This window comes from Arvicola amphibius, chromosome 15 (genome assembly GCF_903992535.2).
Source record: "Arvicola amphibius chromosome 15, mArvAmp1.2, whole genome shotgun sequence".
NCBI classification, from domain to species: Eukaryota; Metazoa; Chordata; class Mammalia; order Rodentia; family Cricetidae; genus Arvicola; species Arvicola amphibius.
In genome coordinates this window covers 34,579,336-34,605,387 of record NC_052061.1, presented here as the reverse complement: position 1 = coordinate 34,605,387, position 26,052 = coordinate 34,579,336, and the positions used below count along the sequence as shown (strand labels likewise).

General features: G+C 46.3%; 1 protein-coding gene across 1 annotated transcript in view; it reads right to left on the bottom strand.

Annotated features, from left to right (window-relative positions):
• Fa2h (fatty acid 2-hydroxylase) overlaps window positions 1-23,920 on the bottom strand; it is a 56,307-nt gene extending 32,387 nt beyond the window's left edge. Inside the window, exon 1 of the mRNA XM_038313100.1 lies at window positions 23,651-23,920. Coding sequence (XP_038169028.1) covers window positions 23,651-23,920 — 270 coding nt within the window. The remainder of the gene's footprint in view (window positions 1-23,650) is intronic.
• Between the last annotated feature and the right edge of the window lie 2,132 nt (window positions 23,921-26,052).

Genomic DNA, 26,052 nt, shown 5'->3' with positions numbered 1-26,052 from the left:
CTCCACCCGCTGCAGGCACAGAGGAGGTGGCGGCTCTACACACCTGGTAGCACACTGCCCAAGGCTGGGTGCAAGGGGCAGGCTCTAGAGAGAAAGATGATGGTGCCAGGACTTTCTTTGCTAGGAAGGCTTTGTGTTGACAAGACCACCCTCGGGGGCTCTCCAGGCCGCCTGGGAGCTGACTGTTAAGAGAACTGGAAACTTTAATAGCAACGAAGGTGGCAAGGCCTGCTAGCTTCTGCTTCTAAGAAGCTGCTCTCTCTCTCCCTGTATCCAAATCAGAAGTCAGGGTCTTCAGGCTCATCTCCGGCCAATCTTTTGTGTGCCTTGAGGGTCACATCTGATAACTGACACTGAACCCCCAAAGGAGGGCCATGATTACCCTCTCATAGTCATGGCAGGGTTAGCTCCAGGTCACTATCCCAGGGTTCATGCTAAGAAATAAAGCAGAAAGAATCGACAGGAAGCTTGTGCTGTGGTCTGACCACCTGCTTCTGATTGAGACATATGGAAGGGACAGAGTGACAGCCTGGCACTAGGCCCTTGACTTCAGTTTATGATGAACGTGACACTGCTTCTAGTCATTAAATGAGGCCCCTTTGCTGCCATCACCTGCAGCCTTGTCCTCAGAAGTAGAACGCAATTTATATAGGAAATCCAGGACACCAGAAAAGAGACCAGTGGCTTGATAATACTAAGTTACCACTCGAAACTCACCAGATGGGTGTGGCCACTGGCAGGCTGCCCATGAGCCATGGATGGCACCACACACACATGCATATGGACAGCATTAGTTGGACTCAGTGGTTTATTGGTGGTGAAGGACAATAGGACTTCATGAGGTTGGGAGCAGACTGTGTGCGGGGAGGTGGGGGAAGGAAGTTGGAGCAGGGAGTTGGGAGTAGATATGATAAAATACATCATGTGCATGTATGAAATTCTCAAAGAATAAATAAAAGCATTATATATACAAAATATTGCCAGAACACCCATACTAGATCTTGATAGCTCCCATGAACTGTTTTGGGGACAGGGGTTTTGAGTTAGGACTAACTTTGTAGCTTAGGCTAACCTTGAACTCACAGCCATCATCCTACCCAAGCCTAGGTGCTTGGATTACAGGGGATGAACCACTTTGCCACATTGTGCTATTCATTCAGTTCTCTTCCAAATCTCACCATGGGCTCTTTGCGTCCGTGTGGGTCCTCCCTAACCTTGAACTTCTAATTAGAGAAAGTCTTCTGTAGTCAAGCAGATGGGTGCATTTGCCAAAGGGATGTGTTACTTAGGAGCTTGGAGGGATCTGTGGGGGTAAATCTCCCCCCTGGAGTCACAACCTGGGCTTGGTAAGGTTGGACAATGGGAGTGGCCTGAGGCATCTGGCTCCTCCTTAGCAAGATTCCTCCTCTGCTGCAGGAATCGGATGGAGAGGACCAAAGTCTAGGTTCAGATGAGAACACCAGCAGCTTCAGGGTGTCAGTGCCTTGAAATGTTCTTTTGCAGAACTGGTAAGGGATCACCCAGACTACGTTCTCTCCAGCCTTTATCTCACAGATAACCAGGGATCTTTATGGGATGTGCTACTACCATCAGGAAAATACTAGGAAGCCATCTAAAACCTATATCACCAACACACATCTAAAACACACTTCAGAGCCATTACGTGACATCCTGAGCTGGAGGGACTGTCCTCTCAATACTGCATTGGACCATTTCTAATTTATTGATAAGTTTTAGCTTCTGTGTGTGCACACATACATGTGCAGGTGTGCACACCATGGCACATGTGTGGCGGTCAGAGTTGGTTCTCCCTCCCATGTGGGACCCAGGGATTAAACTCAGATTAGACTTGATGGCAATTGCCATTTTGTTTCTTGAGGCAGGGGCTCATGTAGCATAAGCTGGCCTTGAACTTGCTATACAGCAGAGGATGATCTTCAACACCTGATTTTCTTGCCTCTCTCTCCTGAGTAGTGGACTACAGACACACGCCACCATGCCCAGTGTCTGTGCATTTATGCAGTGCAGGGGAGGAAAAGCAGGGTGTGTGGTAGGTAGGCACTCTACCAACTGAGCTACAACCCAGACTTCGGTTATTTTTTTTAAAGGAGACAAAAACCATTGATCTATAAATGACCTCAAATATGACCACCCCAGAGGCAATATTCCTACACTTCTCTTTCATGGTCTAATTATTTAAGGCAATATTTGTTCTGCCATTGTTTGCACCTATAAAAATAATTTCACTGTAAGAACCAATAATAGTCTCTGAAATTTTTTAAAAAAATCAACAACGATAAACCAACCTCCTAACCATCAGCAAATGATGTGCCTTATACCTAAATACCTCCCCTTACTCCCCCAGCCTAGCTCTCAAGACCCTTTCTAAAAAGGAAGAATATTTTTGCTTGCAGGGATTGGAGTACCTGTCTTAGGTGCTATGTTTGGCTCTGAAACACAGGCTTTCCTATGTCCTATAGGCCTATGTCTCCTTTGCTCACATTTAACTGACAACTTCCAGACCTACTCACTGCACGCTGCTGAAATGAGTTGGCAAGGTGCATAGGGGACCCTTTAACAGGCGACGGGAGACGCTTCTGGTGAGCTTGCCCTTGGAACCTTATATGGTTAAACACCACATTTTGTACTTGGTGGTAACACAGGGTTTTAACTCAGAGGGATGAATCCCTTGAACAACTGGAGGAGAAGGCTGTCCCCCCTAAATGGCCCGTGTGGCATGGCCATGGTGAACGCATACTGCAACAAATCAGGCATTTCGAACGGAGCACAGACACCAACCAAGAGCACACTCTCGTCCCAGAGAGGCCACAGTTCTAGACCAACGCTGCCCAACAGAGCTTTCTTTACTGATAATATCCTATATCTAAGCTGTCTAATGTATCACAGGAAGCCAGGTATGGTGGCACATGCCATTAATCCCAGCACTCGGGAGGCAGAGGCAGGCGGTTCTCTGTGAGTTAAGAGGTCAGCCTGGTCTACAGAGTGAGTCCCCAACTAGCCAGGGCTACATAGTGAGATCATGTCTGAAGGTCAAAACCAAAACAAAACAAAGCAGACCCCCAGAGGAGTTACCTTTTTAAAATTTTATTCTAAATAGTGTCTTAGGGTTTTTATTGCTGTGACAAGACACCATGGCCAAAACAGCCTGAGGAGGAAAGGTTTTGTTCAGCTTAGAAATTAACACATCACAGGCCTTCACTGAGGGAGGGCAGGGCAGGCACCTGGAGGCAGGAGCGGAAGCAGAGGCCATGGAGGAGTGTTGCTTGCTGGCTTGCTCCCCATGACTAGCTCAGCTTTCTTTCCTATCATCCCAGGACCACCACTCCAGGGTAGCACTGCCCTCAGTGAGCTGGCCCTCCCACATCAATCACTAATTTAAAAAATTCCCTACAGACTTGCTTACAGGTAATCTTTTGGAGGCACTTTCTCAACTGAGATTCCCTCTTCCCAAATGACTCCAGCTTGTGTCAAGCTGACATAAACTAGCCAGCACAAATAGCCGTGAATGGTTAGTGTAGCCATGCTGACAGCAAGCTACAGTCTCATGTGTTCAATTACTATTCAAAAAATTTCCTTGGCCGGGCAGTGGTGGCGCACGCCTTTAATCCCAGCACTCGGGAGGCAGAGGCAGGCGGATCTCTGAGTTCGAGGCCAGCCTGGTCTACAAGAGCTAGTTCCAGGACAGGCTCTAGAAACTACAGGGAAACCCTGTCTCGAAAAACAAAAAAAACAAAACAAAACAAAAAAAAAAAAACCAAAAAATTTCCTTGGCAGCTTAAACGCAGTATGACCCCAGTGAACACTAACCACCCCACCCAAGCCCAGTATTCTCTCCATCGATCAACCTGCCTACTTGCTCAGATCAAAACCATTGGCACCACCCAAAACTCCTTCATTTTCCAATTTCAATCTTTAAGTCACCAGTTAGTTCTAATGGTTTTGTGACCAGGGTGATCCCAGACTCTGCATTCTCATAGCTAGGCCAGACCTGGGTAACAGTGATGGCCTCTAACTCTCAAACTTCCTTCAGCCTACCACATGGTAGTTCAAACTATTTATCTCACAAAGTTCACTTCCTCAGCCTTCTGCTTAAAGCCTCCCAGAAGCTGCCTACTAGTCTTAGAAATAAAATCTCAATCTCCGACGGTGACGTGCAAGTCCCAGCAAGATAGAACCCCTGGTCATGCCTCACTTCCCTCCCTCCACACTTGTCCTTATTCCTAACAGTCCCTCTTCTGTTCACACCTCAGGCCCTTTGCCCTTCCTGCTCCCTCTGTCTGAAATGGCATTTATACCGTTCTTCTGGCAGCTCCTTCTCAGCTACCAAACATCAATTTTTTTTTTTTTTGGTTTTTTCGAGACAGGGTTTCTCTGCAGCTTTAGAGCCTGTCCTGGAGCTAGCTCTTGTAGACCAGGCTGGTCTCGAACTCACAGAGATCCGCCTGCCTCTGCCTCCCGAGTGCTGGGATTAAAGGCGTGCGCCACCACCGCCCGGCCCCCAAACATCAATTCTTTAGGGATGCTTTTTTTCTTTTTAGTGAGTACCTTTATCTGTGTGGCCGCCACTCTGTCACACCGCTGGTTGTTATTCTGTTGTGTACACAGAATATTTTTATTTTGTTACAGTACTTACCACCACCTGTTTATTGCTGTCCCTGCCCACTGCCAGGTTAAGTCCCACAGGGACAGCACCAATTGGTCGTTTTATCTTACACAACAAGCAAACAGAATGTTTGTGGTTGTAAAGAAAAAAAATGACAGAGAGGGAAAGTGACCCTGAGAGTCCCTGGGATCTCCTGAAGCCTTAATCATCCCTGCCTTTGGAGTCTGTCCGTCACTGACTAAGGCAGGTGTCTGAGGTCCGAGTACAGACAGGGCGAGATGAGCGTGTCAGAAAAAACCCCACCAACCCTGGCCATGAGGAAGGGCGACTGTGCAGCCAGAGTATTGTTAATTCCCTAGAGAGCAGGAATCCGCGCCCGAGGAGGTCCAAGCACTCATCTACCTGGCAGAAACCTACCTGCTTCTTCTTAGTAAAAGGGACTCGGAATCTTGGCTACAGTCTACCCACACATGCTGTTTCTCCGGCTCTCATTGCAGCCACACACGGCCCCATGATGGGAAGCAGAGAGCAGGGAGACCACCGCTCTGCAAAGCAAAGTGTCTTATTCAGACCTCACAGCCATTAACGATGCAGAATCAGGAAGGTGACACTGTCGTTGAGCTCCATTCCAAGGCTCTGTCCCAGGGGGCAAATGTGGGGGTGCTTGGGTAGTACCCGCTCAGTAGCTTCCCATGCCAAGCTCCTTCTGCTGGTTCTTTAAAATCCTGAGACACAACCCCAGCCAACCTCAGTACTTCCCATTTCTCCAGGTCCAACCTTGCCCTGCCCCTTGGCCTTCCAGAATAGCGTGTCACAAATATGACGGTGCTCCTGAGTTATATGGCCTACCTGCGACAAACACATGCCTCGAGTCTTGTCTCCAGAGAGTCTGACTTTTTAGGTTTGGAGGATGGAATCAAGCAATCAATATTCTCATATTCTCTCACCCTAAGGCATTTCTGAGTTGCATGAGTTTGGACTCTCAGGTCATAATATCTTTAATGGGGAGCAGTCATGTTCCATTCCCACAAATTCATATCTACCTGAACCCTGAGGACAGGACTATAGTCTCTGATATATGCCAGTTATGGTGAGGCCATAGTAGGACAGGATGGGCCTTCACTTCAGTACAAGTGGTATCTTCCTTAGAAGAATGAAACTTGGAGACACAAAGAACCACAAGAATGACCCTGCGAAGAGGGAGCCAATCATTGGTAGGTTTGTGAGACAAGATTGCCAAAATGGTGTCCTCTCCAGAAGCCGGGAAGGTGGAGAACAGATTTACCTTTGGGGCCTCCAGAAGGGACCAATCCTATTGACATCTTTATGTCAGATGTCACAAGGGACTGTGAGAACGTTGTTTTCAGGCACCTCAAATGGTGCTTTGTGATATGAACATCTGGGACGGTATTATGACATCACTGGAAGTACGTCCCTTAGCGGCGAGGAACCATTCCTCCTTTAAGGGCACATCAATGCCTGATTTCCACAAGGTAACTACTCACTTAAGCATTTCTTCTGACATTTCCCTATGAGAAGAAATTCAAACATGCAACATCTGAAAGAATTACACCACTGACACCCCATCTCTTCTACTAGATTTCATCATTCATAGTCTAGTATGTCCCTGTTTTGAGATGGGTCTAACAGAGCCTGTCCCCCCTTCCCCCCAGTACAGGGATTATAGGCGTGCGTCACCATGACTCTGATTCATTTAAATGATGTCTGGGATTGAACCCAGGGCTTTTGCAAGCTAGGCAAGCACTCTATTAACTGAGCTCCATACCCAATCCTCTATTTGCTCTTTAAAAACTCATGAAATCTCAACAACGTGGTGCTAAACAAGGCCTGAAGAATCCCAGTGCAGGTTGACATTGCAAATTAGATGGGAAATACAAGCAACACTAAATGGACTCAGTAGGCTGTACCTTTACTTACTTGTGTGTGCGTGTGTGTGTGCATGTGTGTGTGTGCATGTGTGTGTGTGCGTGTGTGTGCATGTGTGTGTGTGCGTGTGTGTGTACGTGTGTGAATAAAGTCAAAGAAAGAGACCATGAGTTTGAGAAAGAGCTGGAACGGCAAAAGAGGAGGAGGGAGGAAAACTATTAAAAAAATTTATTTAAAGTTTGTGCATACCAATATCTAATTCTTGCAGTTACAAAGCTGTTTGCAATGAGGTAATAATTGCAAAATCTGTGTTAAATTCACTTAAGTTCACTTGCCTTCTTTTTTTTTTCTGATTGGGTATTATTTTCCTACTCCAAGTGACACAATCATCTTTGTGTGTATGTGTGTATATACACCCATGTGTGCTATGACATGTGTGTGGAGGTCGGAAGATAAGTGTTAACACTGTGAAGCAAGATCCCTCTTGTTTCTACCACACTGCATGCCCCAGGCTAGCTGGACCATGAGCTTCCAGACATTTTCCTGGCTCCATCTCCCATCTCAACGTAGGAATGCTGGAATTATAGATACACTCCACCACATCTGGTGTTCCAACATGCTTCTCTGGTGTGGAATTCTCATTGTGAGGCTTGTGCGGCAAGTATTCATATTTTCTGGGCCATCCATCATACTGGATCCTGATATACAGATCTCACGGGTGAAGGCAATGCTCTAATCAAGATATAGAGTGTTTCCGTTACACCAGGAGTCCATTGTTTTTTAGATTTGTGTGTGTGTGTGTGTGTGTGTGTGTGTGTGTGTGTGTGTATACATATGAGTGCAGGTGCCCATGAAGCCAGAGATGTCAGATCCTCCGGTAGTGGAGTTACAGGTAATTGGGAGCTACCCAAAGAGGGCACTGGGTATGGAACTCAAGCCCTCTTCAAGAGCTGTATGCACACTTAACACTCGGCTGCTTCTCCTGCCCCCAAGGAGCTCATTTGATAAATAAGCTCCTCGTGGGATGAAAATAACAGGAAGAGGTGAGGAAATAAGTGTCCAGATTCCTTGACCGCAGAGACAAGAGGTCTGAGGTATACAGGACTTTGCAGGAGAGACATCAGGCGCCCAGCTAGTAAATATGACAGCTTCTCAGCTCTCTCACCCTCTGGGCATCCACATGCACACCCTGACCTGTAGGTAGAGCGTGCAGCCCCAGGCTGTCAACACAGAGCCAGGCAGCGTGTGGGAGCTGCTCTGATGCTGAGTTCAAGGGCAAAGCTTCGGCTACATTTTCCTTCCTTAACTCTCCCCTTTTCTGCATTCTTCAGGATTTCATGGCCATTCCAAAAATACTTAGCCAGCCCCCACTTCTGACCTCTCTAACCTTCCTCTTTGGACCCTCCAAACCCCAGCATGAACTTGAAGACTAGGGTTCACCATATGCATGAGTTTGCAAGAAGTGACTTCCTTCTTGATTTTGCTCTTTGACCACAGGGCAGAGGGCAAACTGAGCTGTTCCAGCCTCTAGAAGTTAGATTCATTCGCCTATGTTATGTCCCCAAGGCTAGGGACACCGCACAGTGTGACCCTCAGCACTTGTCCTGCACTTTGCTCTTCCTAGTGGAGCAGTCCCTTGTTTGGAATAGAAAGATTAAAAAAACCCATATTTTTAAATATGCAGTCTTACTGTCTAGACTAGGCTAGTCCCGAGAGCATGGTCTGACTGCCTCAGCCCTCCAAGTGCTAGGCTTAGGGCATGCACTGGCACACACTGATATTAATGTGTTTTGCTGTTGATGTTCATTTTTTGGAGTGCTGGGGATCAAACCCGAGGCCTTATGTAAGCAGTCTACCACCGCCCTCACTTCCAGCCCTTAGATTTCCTTGGTACAAAATGGAACTCCCAGGCAGTATTAAATATGTATGTAAATTATTGGTATGTGATAAATGTGAGCTTCAAAGAACCAGGAAAACATTAAAACAGGATGATCAATTAAAAAGCTTGATTCTTACATTCAAAAAAATTCTAGGGAGTAAAAGAATTAAAAAAAAAAAATAACAAGACCAGCCCTGCAGTCTCAGTGGGTGGGCACACTCCTTGCGGTCCTGACTTCCTTGTTCATGTTCTCCCTCCTTCAGCTCCTCATTTGGGCCTTGGGAGCTCAGTCCTGCACACTAGTGTGGGTCTCTGTCTCTATCTCCATCCATCGCCAGATGAAGGTTCTATGGTGATATGCAAGATATTCATCAGTATGGCTATAGGAAAGGGCCATTTCAGGCTCAGCTGCCCAAGGAACTAGCTGGGGACATCTCCATGGATACCTGGGACCCCCTCTAGAGTGAAGTCTCTTGCTAACCCTAAAATGGCTCCCTTAATTAATATATCTTCTGGGAGCCCACCAAGACCAGCTCGACTGGGACTGAAAAAGCATGGGATCAAACCGGATTCTCTGAACGTGGCAGACAATGAAGGCTGACTGAGAAGTCAAGAAAAATGGCACTGAGTTTTGATCCTACCGCATGTACTGGCTTTTTGGGGAGCCTAGTCTGTTTAGATGCGCACCTGCCTGGACCCAGATGGAGTGGGTTGGACTTTGGACTTCCCGCAGGGCAGGGAACCCTGACTGCTCCTTGGACTGGAAAGGGAGGAGGAGGGGAGTCAAGGGAGGGGAAGGGAAATGGGAGGTGGGGAGGAGGCGGAAACTTTTAATAATAATAAAAAAAGAAATTAAAAAACAAAACAAAATAACAAGAAAAGCATAGCTCAAAACATTTAAGCATAGATAAAAACATTAAGCACAGCTTATTAACAAGATGCCTCTTTTTAAAAAATGTATAAAATCTTAAAGGAGGAATTCTTGGTAAGAAGGACCAAACTGAGAAACTCTTTATTTTTGGTTGTGAGCCTAGCCTTTAATGGCTGAGCCATCTCTTCAGCCCCGGATAACTGTTCTTTAAAGAAAATGTCAAGAATTCTCATGGAAAAAAAAACACTTAAATAAAACAAACACAAATGAAAAGTAAAGGGAAACTAGTAATAGAGCTGACTGAAACTGGGTAAGATCTTTTCTATCTAAGGAGTGACAGCTCCTCCTAAGGAGAAGAGCAGAGTGGCAGGTGGATGTCTGGGAGGGAAGAGCTTGCTCCCACGCCTGATGATCTGAGTTTGTCCCCAGGGCTCACAAGGTAGAAGGAGAGAACTAAGTCACACACATGCACACACACACACACTTACACACATACACACACTCACACGCTGAATAAATGAGTAGAATTTTCAAAAGAAAAAGAGCATCTAGTTAATAAAAAATAGGGAGAGGGTATGAAAGGCATTTTACTGAATATATATAGCAGGTCAGTAACAGGAAGATACTTTGAACTCATACTTTCTAAAGGAAAAAAAGGCAATGCTTTTCTTCAGCCATTAATGAAGAATTTAAAAAAGAAAATACACATTATTGGCAAGAACATGGGGAAACTAGCATTTTCACTGATGTTTGGACAGAGTTCTCATTGACGTAAAGTTTAGGAATGCAGCTCAGTGGTAGAATCTTTAAATACAGACTCTGTATTTAAACACACACACACACACACACACACACAAGTTGTCACTGGTGGTTCAGTGGTTCAGGTCTGCAATTACAGCACTCAGGAAGCTGAGGCAGGACAACTATGATTTTGACAGCAGCCTGGGCTACATAGTGAGAACCTGTTTCACAAAGAAAACAATAAGATAGTTCTAGAAACATTAAAAAAGAAAAGAAAAATTGGTATGGTCATTTTAGATGCGATTGACAATATCCATCAAAATACAAAATGCACATTATTATGTTAATGCTACAAATTTATTTCCAAGTATTTGAGAATTACTAGGCAGGCATGCATATGTTTTAGGGGGAAACATCAAGAGGATCAGCTATTAAAGATGAAGTAAACAGATAAATGTTCCTATACTGCTATATAGAAAGAGGTGCAGAATATGTCACCAGGTAAAGAATGCAGCAGGGTCCTGAGCCATGTGTTTTGCATGAATCCTTTATGTGGGAAACAGAGAAGACTACACATGTGTGCATGTGCAAAGTGTTTCAGTGCAGCCACAGCGAGGACTGAGGGTAAAGGGACATTCATTTGTCTGCACATTCCTTTCAGTCATTTGAGTTGTGAGTATACTAATATGTAACTATTATGTTAATTTAAGCCAGGCAGTGGTGGCGCACGCCTTTAATCCCGGTACTTGGGAAGCCGAGGCAGGTGGATCTCTGACTTTGAGACCAACCTGGTCTACAGAGAGAGTTCTAGGACAGCCAGGGCTACACAGAGAAACTCTGTCTCCAAAAATCAAACATAGTTGTGAGGCAATATAGACTCTGTCTGGAAGAAAATCCATAAAAGAGGAGGAGGAGGAAGAAGATGAGAAGAAGAAAACAGGTTTGGGGGCTGATAAGATGGCTTAGCTGGAAAACACACTCGCCACCAAGCCTGAAATCCTGAGTTTAATTCCCTGGATTCACATAATGGAAGGAGAGTAATAACTCTCATCGTTGCTCTCCACATACATATGGTGGTTAGTGCACACACACGCGTGCACACACATGCATGCGCATGCACAAATGAGTAAGTGTACAGGCTGGAGAGATGACTCAGTGGTTAAGATCACTGGCTGTTCAATTCCTAGCATCCACATGGAGGGTCACAACTGTCTGTAACAGTTCCAGGGTATCTGATGCCCTCTTCTGACCTCTATGGGCACTAAGCACGTACACGGTACACAGACATACATACAGACAAAACACCCAAACACATAAAATAGAAAATAAATTAAAAATGATGTACAATTTTAATTTTTAAAAGGTACTATCTTAGCTTTGAGAACACTGAATGCTTGCAAACACGATAAACCTTTAAGAACCATCTAGCTAATGAAATTAGTGAGTTTTGATTACTATCCATTGAAACGTGAAACCAGAATGTCTGGGGTATGGTGGACTTGATGTTCCTTTCTGGTCATTTCAGAAGGTACAATACCCACCATCTGGAACAATCCAGGGGAGCCTTCTTGAAGGCCACAGTTTGGGCTACATGTAAGGCTCAATGCCTTTACTAAGGCTGCCTGCCTCTGAAAACAAGTTCATGTCTGCCTGTCTGTCTGCCTGTCAGTGTTTTACCCATCAGGTCATGCTCCTCTTCCCTGCACCTGGCAGGTTCTCTCTTGGTTCATCTCCAGGCCCTTGGTATCTACTCTGGGACATCTTTTATAACTATATCCTGACATGAAAAGGCACTCAGAAAAGGTGAGACAGGGGAGTCAGAACTAACTTTATTTTCTCTCCCCCCCCCTTCCTTGCTCCCTCTCTCTTCCTTTTGTTTTGAGCCAGGTCTCATGTAGCTCTGGCTGGCTTCAAACTTACTGTGTAGCTGAGGATTACCTTGAACTTCCAATTCTCCTGCTTCTGGGTGCTGAGCCACCTCATTTATTCAGTACTGGGGATAGAACCTCAGGCCTTGTGCATGCTAAGCAAACACTCTACCAGCTGCGCCACATTCCCAGTCCTGATTTGCTTCCATTAGTCTTTACTCTGCAAAAGGCACATGTGCAACATACATGTCATGACACGTGTCTCTTCCCTCTCTTCAGGTCAAACTGCTACCGCTCAATTCTAACAGATCTAATCTGACTATCAAGAGTGACTTCCGAGTCAATTGACTGGAGTCAGCTCCAACTGAAGATGTACAATGTCTCACTGGGAAGAGTTCAGGCATGTTGAAAGAAGCGAAATCTTCCCACTCCTTTTGTCCCCTCCTGCACAGTCCATGAGGCAAAGATAGTCAATGAGGACCGGAAGGTAAACAGAACCAACCTAAGGATCCTCTTTCCATCTTCAGAAGGCTGAGAAGCCCAAGCAGGAGGTTAAGAGGGACCCTAAACCACCCCAGCTTACTCCAAACGAAATCACTTGCTCCTCACTGGCTTAATGTCATGCACAGCTTCCCCAGTGAATTAAGAGGAATACCACCCAGGGAGCTCTCTCAGATAATCTACTCTGTTTACTTTAAAGAAATTAGAGCCTGGCGTGATGGCGCACACCTTTAGTCCCAGCACTGTGGAGGCAGAGGCAGGCAAATCTCTGAGTTAAAGGCCAGCCTGGTCTACAGAGTGAGTTCCAGGACAGCCAGGATTACACAGAGAAACCCTGTCTGGAAGGAAGGAAGGAAGGAAGGAAGGAAGGAAGGAAGGAAGGAAGGAAGGAAGGAAGGAAGGAAGGAAGGAAGGAAGGAAGGAAAGAAGGAAGGAAGGAAGGAAGGCTGAGGAGATGACTCAGTGGTTAAGAGTGTTTACTGCTCCAGTAGAGGACCAGGGTTCAGTTTTCAGTACCTGTGTGGTGACTCACAATTACCCTTAACTCCAGTTCCAGGAGATTTGAAGCCCTCCTTTGGCCTTTGAGGGCTCCTGCATGCATGTGGTGCATATCAACAAACAGACACACACACACACACAAAATCTTAAGAAGCAATTCAAGTGAAAATAATTTATGATAAATATATTTAAAAATGCAAATTGCTTAACAAACTTAAGCCACCTTACTGTTAGTTCTATAAGAGTTACTGGCATCAGGTAGTTACCCAAGTCCTTAAAGACTCTGGTCACAAAGTGCAGCAAAACTGACTTAGCATACAGGTATCTGCCAGCTGATAACATAGAAATTTAGCCTCTGTATTAGTTGCTTTTCTGTCGCTGTGATAGAATATTCAGACAAAAGCAACTTAAGGACGGGAAGGCTTTGTCCTGGTGCCCACAGTTTGAGGGTACAGTCTATCTATCACAGCAGGAAAGGGAAGGAGTTGAAGTAACCTGCCACACAGTGCAGCCACAGTCAGGATTAGAGATTGATCAAATCCCATTGTCAGCCAGTTTCCTTCTCCCTACGCAGCCTTGGATCCAAGCCCAGAGAACAGCAAGGCTCTCCTTTAGGGTGGAGCAACTTATCTCGGTTAGTCTAATCAATATAACCCCTTACAGAAGCTAGCCTAATCTAAACAATTGGTCACTGGTGTTCTCAGAGGCTCATCTCTCGGCCGAGCTCAGACCCAGTCAAGCTCACGGTCAGTGCTCCCACTGTTGCTGCTCCACCAGCAGCTCCTTCTCCAGCTTCTCCCAGGCCACGGGAGTGTCCCACCTCTCATAGTTGGAGATTGCTATCATCTGACTGTGTGTGATGTAGCAGAATGAGGAGTGAGGTTGAAAAATCAGTGTGAAAATCCAAGTTTCATGAGTCAGGGAAGATGAGAGAGAACTCACAACTCCGCCATAAATAAGGACCTGGCACAGCCAGGCCTGTTAATATTGAAAGTGAGCTAATTAAAAGCTGAGACCCCCTGAAAGAGACTAACCTGTTCATTGAGGGATTAGGAGAGGTCCCTGATCCTCAGATAAACTTGCTAAAGTGACACAAGCTAATCCTGCTGGGAGGTGCTTAGAATGGAGTTTAGAAATGGATACTGGCCTGTTGCTTACTACTGCATTTCTGAGAAACTGCCTGTGTTGATCCCAGTGTCTTTTCCTTTTTAAAGAGCTAGCCAGTTCCCATCCCCTCGTCCTTCATTTAAGGGACTTTGACTTTTTATCCTTGAACTCAATGACTCTTCTACTTAGAACCAGGAACCAGCTGAGGTTTTGTTTGTTTTTTTAATGGCACCCTATGTTACCAAGGTGGTTAAACTTGGCACACCCAAGGGTTTGCTAGGGTCAAACGAGAGCATCCAAAAAGCCAGGCTGATCTGGCATTCGCCCTGACCTGGGGTATTATCGATCACAGAAGCCACATTTATTCCAATGCAGGGAGTTTCAAAGTGCAGGCCTTATAATGAGTTAACAATCAGGATGTGGTAGCACATGCTTGTAAGGGGCGGAGGCAGGCGGGTTCCAAGTTGGAGCACACTTTGGGCTACATGGCAAGACTATGTATCAGAAAATGGCAGCAAAACAAACCCTGGATCTGTGTATGGTAATGTATACACACACCTGTGATGTGGACACTTGAGAGGCAGAAGCTGGAAGTGAAGAATTCAAGGTAAGGCTCAGGCACGTGGGATTCTGAAAACAACAGCAACTACAACAACCCCCCCCCCCCCGCAACTAAGTCTTTCCTTTGATGTTCATGAGTAAATGGTGAACTAGTTTGTAGACTTTCTTTTTTCCTTCCTTCCTTCCTTCCTTCCTTCCTTCCTTCCTTCCTTCTTCCTTCCTTCTTTCTTTTCTTTCTTTTCCTTGAGGAAGGGTCTCATGTTGTTCATGTTTGAGGCTAGCTTCAGATTCCCTTTGTGTGTGTGTGATCTTTCTTCCTCTACCTCCCAAGTCTGGGGTTATAGACATGCACCACCATGCTGGTCTTAATAGGGTGTTAGGAATCAAACCTAGGTCCTCGTACATGCTAGGGAAGTACTCTACAAGCTAAACCACATCCCAGCCCTATATTTTCATTATTACATATGAATAGGGACCACTAGAAAACAATTAAGAGGGCTGTATTATTTGAATTCATAAGCTAAAACCAGATTTCTAAAGAAATCTCCCCCAAAACTCTGACTCATTTTCCAGTAGGAAACCTGGGCATTATGCAACATTAAGCAATGCTGAGGAGTCTTACCAAGCAGAGAAGGATGTAGCCAATGGAATCCTATTTCCCCTTCCTGTGCAAGAAGAAATTATGACTAATTCACGTAAGTAATAATCAACCAGATATGTTATCGATTGTCCATCTCACTCTACAGAACCACAGGTACTTGTAACAAAATTCTGGTTACTAGCTTTCCCATAACAGGGTGTTCAGGCCTCTTGTATACACCATAGTTCAAATATATCAAAGCAACCCCCCTAAAATTGGCTTACCTGATACTACTACTTACACACCACATAATATATTATAAAAATGGGAAGTAAAAGTATTCCCATAATTATGTATTGGAGAAATGCTTCTCATTATAAAACACCAAGTCTGGGCTTCATATTTTTTAGGCATAAGCTTTGCAAGTACATCACTGAGCACTGGGCTTGTTGTCCACACCCCCTCCTTATTACTGACAGGGTGTTTTTTCTGTTGTAGAGAGGAACATGTACAGACAGCAATAGAGTTGTCTGTCCACCTTAGACGAGCGGCAGCTAGAGAAGATTGAGCACCACTACCTGGGGGCTGGCAAGATGGCTCCACAGAAGAACACTGGCTGCTCTTCTAGAGGACCTGGGATCAATTCCCACCATCCCATGGCAGCTCACAGCAGGAAACTGTCTGCAGTTCCAGACCCAGGGGATATGACAACTTCTTCTGACCTCTATCAACTCCAGGCATGCATATGGTGCACATATATACATTCAGACAAAACATTCATACATATAAGATACATACAAATAAATCTGAGAGGGGGAAGAGACAGACACACAGAATGACACACAGACCACACACACACACACATACACACACAGTGAGAGAGAGGGGGCAGGGCATACCTAAACACTGAATGCTCTAGAGAAATTTGCATGAGAAGTCATCAGAAAAGATAACTCGCCCTAAACATACAGGCAACCTGTGTCATGCCTATGTATATCATGCAAGTATTAAGAGCCACTGGGGAACCAGTCATACCCTGAGAACAAGGTGGTATCCCAATTGCCTTCCCCTTGCCTTGAACTTGTGACAATCTTCCTGCCTCTGCCTCCAAAGTGCTGGGATTACAGACATATACCACTACATCCAGACTCGATTAATTGACTGATGACTATTGTTTTTCTTTTGAGATAGGGTCAATATATACAGCCAGTGCTGGCCTTGAACTCCCCGTCCCCCCATGTTAGTCTCCCAAGCACCAGGATTACAGATGTATGCCACAATGACTTTATACCTATTTCCTATGGTCAGCTTCACTCTTAGCCCTTGGAGGAAGTCCAAAAAGAAGTGACCAGCAGTGTCTGGGTGAGGAATATGCTCCCGTCACTCTGGCTGAAACACTGGAGAGCAAAGGCAGAAACAAGAGACTTCAGCCCTCCCTCCTTTCTACCAACGCCAACCCATTTAGCTAATAAAGGAACAGGAGGTAGTTTTCATACATCTTAATTTTTGAATTATTATCTTTTATGTTATACACACAACCCAGTTTTCCAAGCACCCCATTCATTGGCTTATTCAAATTACCTCTTAGTTCCTATAGGCAAGAACAAGTGTGCCAATGTGTCCTAGTGAAACTCAGGTGAGGCAGACAAGTCCATGCCTCAGAGAGTTTGCAATTTCATAGACAAGACAAAAGACAAGATAAGGTAGGCAGTGAAGATCCCCTGAGAGAAATATGTTGTAAAGGCTGTGAAGTCGGGCTAGGTAAAATGCTACAAGGACTTCAGAGAAGGAAAAGGGATGTTGTAGAAAAAGAGAAAAGAGAAAACAAGACAAAACCTTTGAGATGGTGCCACGACATGACCAAGCTCTCATCTGAAGTGTCACAGGTGATGTGGGTCACTGAGGTGACCTTCCCAGGAGAGTGCTGCAATGAGGAGCACGATGGGACTCTGGCCAAGGTAGAGTCACAGCAGGGGAGACTGTCTAGAAAGGATACTAAAGGGGCTCCTGAGGACAAGCTTGTCACCTGTCGAGTCTCCTACTTTTCTTTTTTCAATTAGTCACCATTTTCCCCCCTTCAAGTTGTCTGTGGATCCTTCAGGTCAGGGCAAGCTTCAGAGACAGCTGTGGTTAGAGATGGGGAAACACTGAGTATCCCCAGGAGAGATACTGAATGAAGGAAGCCACCCTCGAGAGAGGCTCAGAGAAGGAACAGAGCAGCTGGTGGAGGCAGAGGTTAAGATCAGAGCTGCCTCTGGGAAGAGCTGCTGCCTGCGAGGAGACAGAGCTCATTGCCAGTGTTGAAACGTAGCTCATTGCTACGTCTTCCTCTGGGTTGTAGCAATAGAAGGGTTTACCTGGGTAAAAAGGCACTTACAGAAGCCCTGAGGTGCCCTCCCTGCTGTAAAACCCTGGAACATCTCCAGCACAGTCCAACTTGGAGGTCTGAGCTGAAACCTTGAAGAGCTGGGAACCTACCTCCACATGCATTGTGGAGCGGAGAAGAAAAGTCCCTGAAGTCCACTGGGTTGAACTTCTTCGTTGTTTTAAGCCTTTTCCTCTTTTCTGGCAGAGGAAAAGCAAGAGAATGCAGCAACAGAGACTGAGAGATAGTAACCAGGAATACGGGTGGCATGGTAGGAAGAACAATGCTCTCTCTTCCCAGGGTCCATACTTGAAGCCTGTACGCAGGTTACTTTACTTGTCAAAAGGATTTAAGGATCGAATTGGGGGTGATTATCCGGGATTATCTGGGTGTAGCCAATATAAACCTAAAAGCATTTATAAGTGGTGGATTGAGACAGAGGAGCCAGAGGTGGAGTTATGATGCCGGAAGCTGAGGCTAGAGTAATGAGACACCAGCTAGTGGCCACTCAAGGAACACAGGCTGCCCCCCCCACCCCAGCTGAAAAGGCAAGACAGGTGGCTCTAGCAGCTCTAGAAAAAATGCTGCCCTTCCTGCTCACATCCGACTTCTGACCTCCAGGGTAAGAGGATACTTCAGTGTGGCTTTAAATCTCTGCCTGTGGCATTTTGTTACAGTAGCAATGGAAATGAATTCAGGCAGGCAGAAAACCAAAAGGATCAGGTATCCAAGTGGGGAAAAAGAGTTGGTGAGGCAACGGTAGAGGTCAACCTCAGGACCGCTGCCAGAACAGGGAGGAGCAGGGGATAACCACCCACCAGCTTCAGGGAAGGGAAGCTCGTAAGACCCTGGCAAAGGCAGCTTCAGTAGCAAGGTAGGTTTTAGAGAGAATGGGGTATCAGTTACTTGTCTAAATAAACAAAAACTACATGTGAAGCAACAATGTGTGTCATATGGGGTCAGAGAGGGCACACCAAACAGCAAGGGTAGAAGAGGATGACAGAAGCCATCTGGGCATCATTTTGGGGTATTTTCTGGCAGTATCTCCAAAGGTGATAACTCTCATGTGTTTCTGGATTCTCAAGAGTCCTGTTTCTGCTCTTCTTCAATTCTCAGTTTCAAAGCCAGTTTGGAGTGATACCAGGGAACACTCTCGGGATCTGGACATGGAATCAGTGGCCAGGTCTCCAGATGTGCTACTAGCTGGCCCTGGTTTCATCCTTCATGTAAGACTTACTGGTGTTACAGCAAGCCAGAGCAGTTGGAAAAGGATGGCAACCTTTAACGGGCCAGGCAGGACCTTGTGTGAAGCCCTTGACAACGAATCTGAACTAGCCGACCCCTCATCCCTGCTCCATACTGCATGTGGTGGTAGGTTCCCAGCTCTCCAAGGTTTCAGCTCAGACCTCCAAGTAGGGTTGTGCTGGAGATGTTCCAGGGCTTTAGAGAAGGGAGGGGACCCCGAGGCTTCCTGTATTTAGATTCCCTTCCCGTTTAATCATTCAAGCCCCTGAAGCTCTCAATGTGTACGACAAAGCCAAGCAGAACCATAGGTGGCAGAAGCTGTGGGTTTCTCAGTCACTCAGAGACACATCCTATGTGGCCCTCAAGTCCTCCAGACATTATGCTACCTCGTTGCTACAGTCTGGAGAGTTGGGATTTACCTTGCTTGGGGGTATTCTCAGGCAGGTAGCTCATATCTCACTGGTCTCTGAATAAGAACCATCTAAGTCTGTGATACCATGTGGGAAAAACACAGGTCTCTTTCTGACTATTACGGTCTCCTTGGTGGCAGATTTGTGGTTGTCAGAGGACCTGTTGGTTGGGCTGTGATGAAAGCTAGAACTCTTTCCAGAAACACATAGACTCATACATTTTCCCATACACAATTCCATCAAGTGACCCACAGAACACTAGGTTTAAGAAGTCTTATATCACTCTTTCATATATATGGGTCCAAGAGGTACCCATGACAGTCTTAAGAGATGCAAGAGACAACTTGTAGCTCAGTTAATGGACTGTTTGCCTAGCATGCCTAGGGCCCTAGGTTGGTTCCCGGCATCACATAAACTGAGCATGGTAGAACATGCCTTTAATTCTGGAACATGGGTGATGGAGGCAGAAGATCAAAAACTCAAGGTCATCTTCTGCTATGTAGTGAATTTGAGGCCAGCCTGGGCTACATCATACCTGTCTTCCCTCCCACAAAAATTTATATTTATTTTAAAGTATATAAAAGTCTGGGTGTGGTGGAGCACATCTTTCATCCCAGAACTTGGGAGACTGAGGCAAGTGAATCTCTGAATTTGAGGTTGGCCTGGTCTACACAGTGAGTTCCAGGACATCCAGGACTACGTAGGAAGACAGAGTGTCAAAAAATAAATACAAAACCAAATAAACAAAAGATCTGTGATTCCACTGGTCTTATCACTTAGGACCAGTAAGTGCTAAAATAAAAGTGAGTCTATGTAGATATGAATATCAAATATTATAACTCAAGCGGTGTGTCAGTTTGTGAAGCGCTGTGACCGAGACTCACGGGGGACCAAAGTAGGGAACATCTGTGGGATCGGAAGGAGGTTTAGACAGAAAATCCCTTCCTTGCCTCTTTAGATTATTTACGTTTTTATTTTATTGTTTGCCTGTGCAGAGTCCACAGGGGTGGGTCAGAGGACAGCTGGTAGAAGCCAGTTCTCTCCTTCCACTGTATGGATCCCAGGGATCACGCTTGTAGCAAGCACCCTCGCCCACTGAGCCGTCTCAGCAGCCTTCTTTGTTTTTTTTTTTGTTTTTTTTTTTTTTTTTTTTTTTTTTTTTTTTTTTTTGGAGTGGTGGTCACAACTCAAAAACTGGGCTTCGTGTCCAGAGGTGGGAGAGCACAGCTGTCAGTGTTTAGGCTAAGGAGCTTGATCCAACTGGCCTCTGGCAGCCTAGGATAGTCAGGGGGCCAGCTTCCTCGATCAGCCATGGCTTTCACTTGTTCAAGGTGAGCAGCTCATCTCCCCTACCCCACAGTGTGTTAGCTCAAACAAGTCTGACTTGTTCCGTGTGTGTGCCTTTGTGTGAGTGTGAATGTGTGTGTGAGTGTGTGAGAGAGTGTGTACATAGGGGGTGTGGCAAAGTGGGGAAGAGGGGAGATAAGTGAGAGGTGAGAGGGGCCCATAGAAGATAGAGTGCCCCCACTTAAGGACTAGGCTAGAGAAGGGTCTCTAGGGGCGGGGGACAACAGTTAGTTCATAGGATTTTCTTTTTGTTCCTCACACAACAGGAGAGGGCTCTTACCTCCAGAGGAGTCAGCACCCCGAATCCAGCAGGAGAGAAGGTAACGTGGGGGGCTTATCTAGTCATCTCTTTGACTGGACACCCCACTCCTGCCTGATTTCTTCTTTGACTGCTTTTCTCCCTCAGTTTAAAGAGAACTTTGCCTGTAACCCCTTCACTTGTGAGACCCAGGCAGAGGGACCGAGTTTGAGGCTGGCCTGACCTAAACATCAATATTTCTCACAAAACAAAATGAAACAAAACAAAACAAACAAAAAAACCCACCAAAGAAAACGTAAGCTAAAATAAGGAGAACCTTGAACTCGTTTCTGCATTTGCGCTCTGCCAACAGTGACGGGAGACTGGGATGTGAGTAACTGTGGCTGCTGTGGGTTTGAAGGTGGACTGGTAGATTTTCTCTACATCCTCAGGTTGGGGCCCGGAAACCTGGATATTTGCAACATGACTGCACCGGGACTCTTAGGGTAACGGAAGAGAAGGAGTAAGAGGCAAAGGTGAACTGGGTTTTGCCTCTGAGCTTTCCCTAGGGGTCAGGCAGGACAAGACAAAGCAAAATCAAACCCTAATGCTGGATGGTTGGCAAAGCAGGTAGGTGAGGCCATTCAGGGTGGGGGTGCCATTCAGGATGGTGTCAAGTAGAAAGGCCACATCCTCCAGCTCCTATCTGTAGAACACAGTTACAATACAAGGCAGGCCTGTCAGCTGTCACAGGCCTTGGAGGTCTCCAGCGTTCTGGTTCCAACCTCTTGTCAATTTCTGTACTCATTTTTTGGCTAAGTTTTCTGTTCCTTCAGCAAGACCTGATATTAGACACCAGCTTCCCATAGCATGCTGGGCTCCCATTGTGGAATGCCAAGTCTGGGCACTTTATGAAATCTCTCAAATCCTTTGGTTATGAAATCTCCATTCCCTTTCTATTCATGGTGATGGAGCTATACAGCTGCCTTCCCTCTGGTCTCGTCACATCCCCTGGGGTGCCCTCCATTCCTTCTCGTCACTGGAGCCAGGACACTCTTCCAAAGATGCAAATCTTTCCATGCCACTCCCCTGCTTAAATCCTGGCTTTTCATAGCACCACAAGTCAAGCCCAGGACCACAACCTTTGAGGGTCATGTGATCAAGCCCCAGCGACTTTTGGCTTCCACCTCTTCCCTTTGCCTGATAACCTTAGTCGCCTTGGTCCTATTGCTGTCTCTTGGCTGTATCATACATACTCTTTTCTCATATACGCTGCTCCTCCCACCCCACCCCTGTCTGTAATGTTCTTCTCACCACTGTGTCTAGCCAAGCTCCATCTTTCAATTAGCTCTTGGTAAAAACGTCACTTTCTCAAGGTAGCTCTTATTGAACCTGTTCTCTGAAATCTTCAGCCCGATCAACATGTAAATATTATACATATGAATGAGATGCATTTAAATAATTATCATGTGGGTAATAGGGTCCCTCCTTTCCCCATCAGCATGCTCATTCTATGAATGGGAACTATGTTTTCTTTAATGTCTGTTGGTGCCTAGCCCAGTGTGGTTAACCCACTTAAGAACCAAGTGACTGAAGCCGGGCGGTGGTGGCGCACGCCTTTAATCCCAGCACTCGGGAGGCAGAGGCAGGCGGATCTCTGTGAGTTCGAGACCAGCCTGGTCTACAAGAGCTAACTCCAGGAGAAACCCTGTCTCCAAAAACCATAAGGAAAAAAAAAAAGAATCGAGACCAGCCTGGTCTACAAGAGATAGTTCCAGGACAGGCTCCAAAGCTACAGAGAAACCCTGTCTCGAAAAACAAAACAAAAAAAAAAACAAAAACAACAACAAAAAAAAGAACCAAGTGACTGAATAAGATAAGGCTTAGATAAGATAGCAAGAGAGGTCTCCTAGAACAGTGCATAACCTGCCCTTTCATCCAAAGATGAAAGCAAGAGTAAGCAACAAGGAACAAGCGCTGCTTCCCATCTAATCACGATGGCCTCACTTGTCACCAGTCCCCTCACTTGTCACCAGTCCTTTGCCAGCCTTGGGAACAAGCCATCAGCTTGGCTCCAACCTGAATCTACCAAGACTTCTGTAGATAGGGGCTGTGTTCCCAGCCCTTGGATCCTCGGGATGGAGACGGCTTTGATTCTGGATTTGATTTTTGTACCACCTAGTTGTTTGAGCTCAGACATTTTATAGAACCTCATGGAACCTCTGTGTTCACATCCTAAAATGAGGTGTGTTGAAGGTAAAAACCCAAGCAGCCTGGACCACACAACAGTACACAACTTAGCATTGGGATGGAAGGATCGAGCTCTTTTCTTTAGCAAGCTGTCTTAGGCACATTCAGTCTTTCACACCCACAACACGGCTTAGGATAGAAATAAAACCAGGGACTGGAGGATATCATCTATAGAACTCTGTCCAGTTCTTCCACCCACCGGAGCCCTGAGAGCTAGCTGAGGAGAACTTTATTTCGCTGTGCCTCCTTGAGAGCGGTGTGCTCGGGTGGTCAGGTGAGCCCAGGAACCTATTATTAAAACTAGAATGAAGACCAGAAAGGCCGATAAAGAAGAAGGAAGAGAAGAGAGAAATGGGGTGGCTGTGGCTGGGGCCAGAATCAGGAATCCAAGTTGTCAAGGGGCAGAGGCTGCAGAAGGGACATGTTGAAAGGAGGATTCAGCCAGGTCAGGGACTAGCGTTGGGAAGAGAAAGGAAGGGCAGGCTCCTGGCGGCAGGAAAGGGGGTAGTGACCTGTTAACAACCTGGAAAGAAATTGGGGAAGCGGAGGAAGGGGAGGACGGCCACTGTCACCTTGCGTTCTCCAAGAGGGCAGGCAGGTGATCTGGGCTCTCTGGAGTGGCGGGCTGGAGGAGGGGTGGGAAGCAGGGAGTGGGGTGTGCCCCGGGCCGGCTGGTACCTGAGGGTCCACTCGCAGTTCACCCACGTAGTACTGCTCCAGCCAGCGGCGGGCGTTGTCCGAGTGTCTGTGAGGTGGCCCATCCAGGTCAGCAGTAATGTCCTGGCCAGCCCGCGCCCGCAGCAGCTGCTCGCCCCCCGGATGGTGCCGCACGAAGCCGGTGAGGTCGTAGAGACTAGCCCCGCGGCGGACCCAGCAGGCACCGGCCGCCAGGCGCCGCTGGACCTCGGCGGGAGAGAAGGAGGCGGCGGGGGGCGGAGCGGGGGCCATGGCGGGAGAGCGGAGCTCGGATCTCGGAGCCCGGCCGTCTGCTCCGCGGCCGCCCAGCGCGCCTCTAACATCTCGGGAGCCGGGGCCGCCGCAACGGGCCGGCCGCCACCGCACCTGCTCATTTGCATGCCGGGCTCTCATTGGTCACTCGGTGGGACGCGGCTGGTGCTCGGAGCCGCCTCCCCATTGGCCCGCACGGACCCGAGCCCCGAGCGCTGGGCGCTGAGCACGGGCGCCAGGTGGCCCAGGGCAGGTAGAGGGCGTGCCCGCCAGGTGTGTCTGGCTGCGGGTGGATGGCAGCGGATCGAAGTCGACAGTCCGAACGACAACCTCCGTGACCTCGTAACTTTTACTTCAGCTTTCACGGGAGAAACTAACTGTACTGAATTCTGCAGTTTCCAGAGGCGACAAAGACAAAAAGCAACAGGACAGAGGTCTAGTCTAGTGCCTGGGGCGAAAAATTTAAAGTCATCCCAGATTCAGGCACAGTATATAATAATGTAATATTTAAAAGAATTATATCGTTGTACCATGTGAATGCGCATCTAAATGATGAATATTTATTGGTTTGTTTTTGTTTTTTGGTGGGTTTTTTTTTTTTTGATTTTTCGAGACAGGGTTTCTCTGTAGTTTTTGGTGCCTGTCCTAGAACTAGCTCTTGTAGACCAGGCTGGCCTCAGACTCACAGAGATCCGCCTGCCTCTGCCTCCCCAGTGCTGGGATTAAAGGCCTGCACCACCACCGGCTGGCCCTGAATATTTATTGTTAAAGCGTTCTAAGTTTATATTATACACATTTTAACTACAATTTAAAATAAAAATTAACACACTTTACTGAGTGGTCTGGACGAGTACACAGATGACTTTAAGAGGATTTATGTGTGAGTGTGTTCACTTACAGGCACCATGTGCGTAGAATGCCTGTGGAGGCCAGAAGAAGATGTTGATCCCCTTTACAGACCGTTGTGAGCAGCCATGTCTGTGCTGGCAACCCGGAACCCTGGTCTTCTGCAAGGGCAGCCAGTGCTCTTAACCATGGAGGCAGCTCTCCCGTTGTTTTTGTAAATCATGTTTTATTGGAGTAACGGTCATATTTAGTAGAACAGGACTGGGAAGGTACATAGCTAGACTGCGTTTTTATTTAAATGTTTTCTATTTTGTTCATTATGGCCATTTTGCATGAGTTCTGAGTTGTCAAATACTATTAATGTATTTATCTTAGGAATTAGTCTTTATTAACTTATACATTTATTATATATCTATCCATCTACCAGCATCTCTCTGTCACCTCTCAATCTTGTAATAAAGACATAGCTGATTCAATGCCCTCCCCAGCCTCTTTATTTTGCTCTTGTTTGGGAAGGACAGGGGTTTTGAAGACATCCTGAGGGAGAGGTGGATCGCTGACTTGCCTGGTAATGGGTTTGTGCCTACTTCATCTCTTTTGTGAGTTTATTCTGAGTGATAATTTTATTCTTGATTTCTGGATAAGACACCATCTGGTGAATGGAAAATAAAACTGTAATATTTTCAAGAAGGAAAAATATTTATCCTGGGGCTAGAAGATAGTAACTAAGACCTTCACTGCTTTTCCAGAGGACCATAGTTCAGTTCCCAGCACCAATGTCAGGCAGCTCACAACCACCTATAATCAACTCCAGCTCCAAGGGATCCTATGCCCTCTATGGCCTCCATGGGAACACACACATTTTGGTGATTGTTGTTTATCTTGATTTTCAGACAGGGTCTCACTGTATAGCTTCAGCTGATATAGAGCTGGCTTTGTAAACCAAGCTGTCCTTAAATTCATACAGATTTACCTGTTTCTGTCTCCTGTGTATTAAGATGAAAGATGTGTACCACCATACCAAGCAAGAAATTATCTTTAAAAATCTTTAAAACATTTATCTTGAGATTTGAAATTACCTTGATTTTTGGCTCTTAAATGTTGATGCCTCATGCTCTCTTACATCATAACTCCTGGGAGAATCCTGGTCGGAGAACAGGGAATCATGCCTCCTTTACATGAGGAAAAATAGGGGCCTTGGAGGCAAAGTCTGTGGATTGGGTGTGTCATCAGAGCCTTGTTAATAACAAGGAGAGCCACATACAGCTTTTCCTTCTCAGCTACGG